This window comes from Pseudophryne corroboree, chromosome 7 (assembly GCF_028390025.1).
Source record: "Pseudophryne corroboree isolate aPseCor3 chromosome 7, aPseCor3.hap2, whole genome shotgun sequence".
Taxonomy (NCBI): domain Eukaryota; kingdom Metazoa; phylum Chordata; class Amphibia; order Anura; family Myobatrachidae; genus Pseudophryne; species Pseudophryne corroboree.
In genome coordinates, this window is record NC_086450.1 from 488,335,630 (window position 1) to 488,341,629 (window position 6,000).

The following is a 6,000-nucleotide window of genomic DNA, read 5'->3' on the forward strand; positions in this document are numbered from 1 at the left end:
TTATTATTATTATCCTTTATGTATATGGTGCCACAAGGGTGCCGCAGCGCCCAATTACAGAGTACATAAACAAATAATCAAGCAGGAAAACAGCAACTTACAGTTTATGACAGTATTGGACAAGTACAGGGTAAATAAACATAGTTACATCAGCAGATGACACTGGAATAAGTATCAGGTGGCAGAAGACTGCTGGATTTGGTGCCGTTGAAGATTATTAAAGTAAGAAAAAGGATGAGGGAAGAGGGCCCTGCTCGTGAGAGCTTACATTCTAAAGGGGAGGGGTAGACAGACAGGGGTGACACAGATGGGGTACATAGAGAGCGTGGAACCGAGGGTTAGGATGAGATTTGGCTGGGTTTGGTGAAGAAGTGGGTCTTGAGAGCCCGTTTGAAGTTTTGCAGAGAGGTGGAGAGTCTGAGGGTGCAGAACGTGAAAAATCTTGGAGGTAGGAGTGGAAGGAAGTAATCCGTAGGCAGGAGAGTTGGCGTGCATTAGCAGAGGGAAGAGGACGGGTGGGAGTGTAAAGGGAGATAAGGTGAGAGATGTAGATGGGAGAGGAGTGGGTGAGGGCTTTGTAAGCAAGTGTGAGAAGCTTGAAATGGATTCCTAATTCACTCATTAAAAAAATAAATAAGACAATGTCTGACCCATTTTTGGGGAAAAAATAGTTAAGTGGTTAAGCAAATTGAATGTATAAAGTGTAACTAGTTTAAACATTGGTCTAAATCATAAAATCTATCTCTGTTTATATTGCCCTTATCTTTTTATTGCAGCTCAGTCACTTATTGGCGCCCTGAGAGAACATCTGCCCCGATCTCAGGTGAGACGTAAGACAGGGATGTGCACTTTTAGTATTGCAGACGATCAATGAAGTTACTGAGGATAAAAGTGAAAGCAGTTTACTTGTCAAATAATGGGTTAGATTGGACACAGCCCAGAAAAACATTTCTGTCACTGAATATATAGATGTTTATTTGAGGAAAGAGAAAGTAACTTCTAGCTGTGCTGATCTGTCAACTGGCTGCTACTTCTAGTCTGTCTGTACAAAATATATCAATTCTATTCTCTTTGTGTGTGATCTGATGCAAAGGAGCAGGAACAGCAGACACAGTGCTTCGAAGGAACAGCAGAGACATAGCAATCTGTAGAAACAGCAGAGACATAGCAATCTGCAGAAGCAGCAGAGACACAGCGCTCCGCAGAAGCAGCAGAGACACAGCACTCCGCAGAAGCAGCAGAAACACAGCGCTCCGCAGAAGCAGCAGAGACACAGCACTCCGCCAAAGCAGCAGAGACACAGAGCTCCGCAGAAGCAGCAGAGACACAGTGCTCCGCAGAAGCAGCAGAGACACAGCGATCTGCAGAAGCAGCAGTTACTATTCCCTGAAGGAAAAGAAGAGACACAGAAGCACCAGGTAAAAGACAATATCTAGGAGACTCCACGTAGACACCATGGACAACCAACAACACAGAGATCATCCTGCCACAATTACTGAGCATGAACAGAGTAGACGGTAAGACAAATATCTGAATTAGTAGCATATAAATCATTTACAATTACTGCATGTTGGGGGTAAGTCCAAGTTGATCGCAGCAGGATGTTTGTTAGCAATTGGGCAAAACCATGTGCAGTGTAGGGGAGGCAGATATAACATGTGCAGAGAGAGTTAGATTTGGGTGTGGTGTGTTCAATCTGCAATCTAAATTGCAGTGTGAAAATAAAGCAGCCAGTATTTACCCTGCACAGAAATAAAATAACCCACCCAAATCTAACTCTCTCTGCACATGTTATATCCAGTGGCGGATCTTGCCACGGGCAAGCAGGACTTTTGCCCGGGGCGCCGCCTTCCGGAGGGCGCCGGCGCCATCCGGAGGGCGCCGCACCATGGCAAGATCCTCCACTGTCAGTGTGCGCCCCAGCAGTGTCCCCCTGCTGTGCCCCCCCTCCCGCTGTGAGAAGGGAACCAGACGCTATGCGTCTGGTTTCCCTTCGTGGCGCTGGTCCTCCCCCGCTCTGAAGGGAATCAGACGCTAAGCGTCTAGTTTCCCTTCATGGAGAGGACCTTTGGTGTGCGGTGCGCGATGACGTCATCGCGCACCGCACAGCATTGTGGCATAGACGCTAGGGGTCATAATTGACCTCTAGCGCTTATGCTGTGCTATGGGAGAGACGTCATGACTGACGTCTCTCCCATAGATCAGAGGAGAAGAGCGGCGCCGGTCTGCAGGAGCGGGGTACAGTAAGTATACTTTTTTTTTCTTTTCTTTTTTCCCCCAGCGGCGCTACAAATGGGGGGCGTGACTGACCACGCCCCCATGTTAAGCCACGCCCCTAAATTTTGCCCGGGCCGCCGAAAGGGCAAGAACCGGCCCTGGTTATATCTGCCATTGGGCCTAATTCTGAGTTGATCACAGCAGCAAGTTTGATAGCAATTGGGCAAAACCATGTGCACTGCAGGGGAGGCAGATACAACATTTGCAGAGAGAGTTAGATTTGGGTGGGTTATTTTGTTTTTGTGCAGGGTCAATACTGGCTGCTTTATTTTTACACTGCAATTTAGATTTCAGTTTGAATACACCCCACACAAATCTAACTCTCTCTGCACATGTTATATCTGTCCCCCCTGCAGTGCACATGGTTTTGCCCAATTGCTAACAAACTTGCTGCTGCGATCAACTCAGAATTACCCCCATTGTGTGATGGATTAATTGTAATTGTGTAGTCATTTACAGAGACCTTCATGGACAGTTGCCTGTGAAAGAGATCTGCAAGAATTGTGTAAAATAGATTTTTATTATCTATGTGTAATAATTCCAGTCACACAGAGAGAAGAGCGGGGATCTTGCACTGGGCTAGTACTGATATAACATGGCTGCAAGAGCTTCTGAGGAGAAATAAGGTGACCTGCGAGCCGCTCCCGCTCCCCAACGAATGTAACTGGCGAGATATGGTGATGGACAAATCCCTGTGTGTCATATTGTACCACTCCCAGAAGTCACACAGATCTATACATCACATGCAGCAATATGTGGATTACTGCAAGAGCATTAAAGGTAAGGGTTAAACAGGCGCTGGTTATTGATACTGCATTACAGGGGTCTGGGAGGTGTCTCAATAATGAATTCATTTCTAATGGCAGCCCTGGATCTGTATAATGTGTGTCACAGCCATTTAACACATTCATTGAGTCATTTTGGTTGATCGACACAGTAGCACAGTGGTTAGCTTGCTGTCTCACAGCATTGAGGTCTTCCTGCCATGTCCCTTTATATAGGGAGTTTGTATGTTTGCATGTGTTTCCTCTGAGCGCTCCAGTTTCCTCCCACACTCCATAAACATATTGGAATGTTGCTGGGCTTCAGTCAGGAAGAGGCAGTGGCGGTAATTCCAAGTTGATCGCAGCATCAAATGTGTTAGCAGTTGGGTAAAACCATGTGCACTGCAGGGGGTCAGATATAACATATGCAGAGAGAGAGAGATTTGGGTGGGGTGTGTTCAATCTGCAATCTAAATTGCAGTATAAAAATAAAGCAGCCAGTATTTACCCTGCACAGAAACAATATAACCCACCCAAATCTAACTCTCTCTGCACATGTTACATCTGCCTCCCCTGCAGTGCACATGGTTTTGCCCAACTGCTAAAAAATTTCCTGCTGCGATCAACTTGGAATTACCCTCAGTGTTTCCAGCTGCCAGACGATATGTAACATTCCTGCCTCCTAATTTTATTTTGTCTCTAATACGTAAATTACTGTAGGATTAGAGAAACCCCGGCCCTTTAACTATATAGTCCATGTTGACATAAACTGATAGAATGACCCCATAATCAGACGTTTTGCAGCCTTCTGGCTTATAGATCCCTTAGTTCTCCATAGCAGATTTTCACTTTAACATAAGAGATCGACATATTCTTTGTTATATTGCTACTATTCTGCTAATGCCCATTTTAATTTTGTAATTATCTGTGAAAATGACTTGAGAGATCGTGTTGGGAACCTACAGCACATATAGACTGACTGAGATAACGGGGCTCCTCTAAAATTGGACGCATTTGTGCGCCAAATGAACGTAGCAAAACACACATACTGAGGGGGTGATTCAGATCCGATCGCTGCTGTGCGTTTTTCGCACAGCGAACGATCAGGTCCTAACTGTGCATGTATAAGCACAGCAGTGCGCACACGCGTCGGACAACAACAACGGGCATTGCTGGTTAGCAACGGGATGGTGCAAAAAGTCTGATTGCACGAGCGTTCGCAAGGTGATTGATAGGAAGAGGCCGTTTGCAGGTGGCAACTGACCGTTTACTGTGAGTGTCCGGAAAAACGCAGGCGTTCCCAAGCGTTTTCAGGGAGGGTGTCTGCCGTCAGCTCCGGCCCCGATCCGCCTGGTCTCATCGCACTGGAGGAGTAAGTCCTGGGTCGCGCGCACACTGCACAAAGTGGATTTTCGCAGCTCGGCGTACACATGAGATCGCACACTTGTACGGCGAATATACACTCCCCCTGGAGGCGGCGACTATCTGATCGCAGGACAGCAAAATTAGCAGCCCAGCAATCAGATCTGAAACCCCCCCTGAGTGGGATGCAACCCATAATACATTCAGGTAAAAAAACATTTGCGTGTGTTTACTTGTACCGACTGGAAGCATAGAGATGCGATCTGACAGTGTAAGCAGTGAGTCTGGGGTTCCCTATGCCACAGCAACCATCGCCAGGCTATTAAGGGATAGGCTGATGCTTACGGACAACAAGATAAATTGGGCAGACACCAATATTGAAGGGAGGGGGATAACTGAGTGGGGTGCCTTGGAAGAAGCTTTGAGACATTGTGCTTCAACTGGGACACGGCAGCCTCCCCAGTAAACATGGGTCACCTGTCAAACTCTATGTCCCCGCTGGTAACACTATGGGCAGGATGTAATGAAGTCCGAGATCGCAGGAGGTGCCATTGCCGGGTGATTTTGGATGATTTGTTAAAGGGGCAATCACTTACAAGTAGATTTGAGCGGGTTCGGTATTACTCGGATTTACTCGGTTCTCAAAACAGCATCTTATTGGCTCACGGACGTCACGTGTTTTGGATAGCCAATAAGAAACATCCAGATAAAACCAAACTGGCGTTAATTCTGGCGTTACATCCGAACCCGCTCATCTCTACTTACAAGTCATGGTTTTGCCTTGTAAGTGATTAGTCCTTTTAAAAAAAAGTCAGTGATCGGACAGAATTCCGCACCTGCAGCGATTTCTAATGCCAGTACATCCCGCCATATATTGTAGCTGTGAGACCATCAGCATGAGTTCCCAATCGTAGGGGTTATTCAATTAGCTGCAGGGTTTTCTTGCCAAACCGAGGGAATCCAATTAGTGGGGATTACCCTGCGTTTGAATTCCGCAGTTGGACTGTACCTTACAGCTTCATTATCCACAAGGTAATGTCTGCATAAAAAAGACAAAATCGGTTTGTGCATGGGAAAAACCCATTGATCCTGCAGTTTATGTGGAATCAGTGGGTTTCCATGTCTGAATCACAATTTGTATGCATAGGAAAAAGGCAATTTAATTGAATAGCCTTTCCCCGCACTGTGGTATTATAGCCGCCAGTTAACCGTGGGGTAAACTCTGCAGCTAATTAAATACCCCCCATGTGCAACTAGGCCTAGCACAGAAAGCACAGTATTAGAATGCGTATAGTAGGTAAATGATCTACAATCAGGCAGCAGGGTAGTGCTTGTATGTGAAATATAGTTTATTTACTATGGTCATAGGCGTTTCTATAATGGGTGCAGTGTGTGCGGTGCACATGGGTCCCTGGGTCCGGGGGGGGGGCCAACACCCTGCAACCATATATTATACTTTATACTCCAGAGTCCCACGGCAGCAGCCGGCACTGCAGACACAATTCACCAAGAAAATGGCCGCATAAGCGTGAACGCCATGTTACTGGAGACCTGCGCATGTGCTGCAGCTACTGGAATAAAGCCAGAGTCTACTCGC

At 46.5% G+C, this 6,000-nt stretch overlaps 1 protein-coding gene across 3 annotated transcripts in view; it reads left to right on the plus strand.

The window, feature by feature from the left end:
• Nucleotides 1-6,000, plus strand: part of LOC134945689 (uncharacterized) — an 89,216-nt gene that overhangs the window by 32,849 nt on the left and 50,367 nt on the right. For 2 of the 3 annotated variants that reach the window (XM_063935132.1, XM_063935133.1), the window contains exons 2-4: nt 777-823; nt 1,094-1,517; nt 2,822-3,057. In XM_063935132.1, coding sequence (XP_063791202.1) covers nt 1,456-1,517; nt 2,822-3,057 — 298 coding nt within the window. In that variant the 5' untranslated portion in view covers nt 777-823; nt 1,094-1,455. Of the gene's footprint in view, nt 1-776; nt 824-910; nt 1,518-2,821; nt 3,058-6,000 lie in introns of those variants that run through there. The other variant, XM_063935131.1, reaches the window with a different exon arrangement.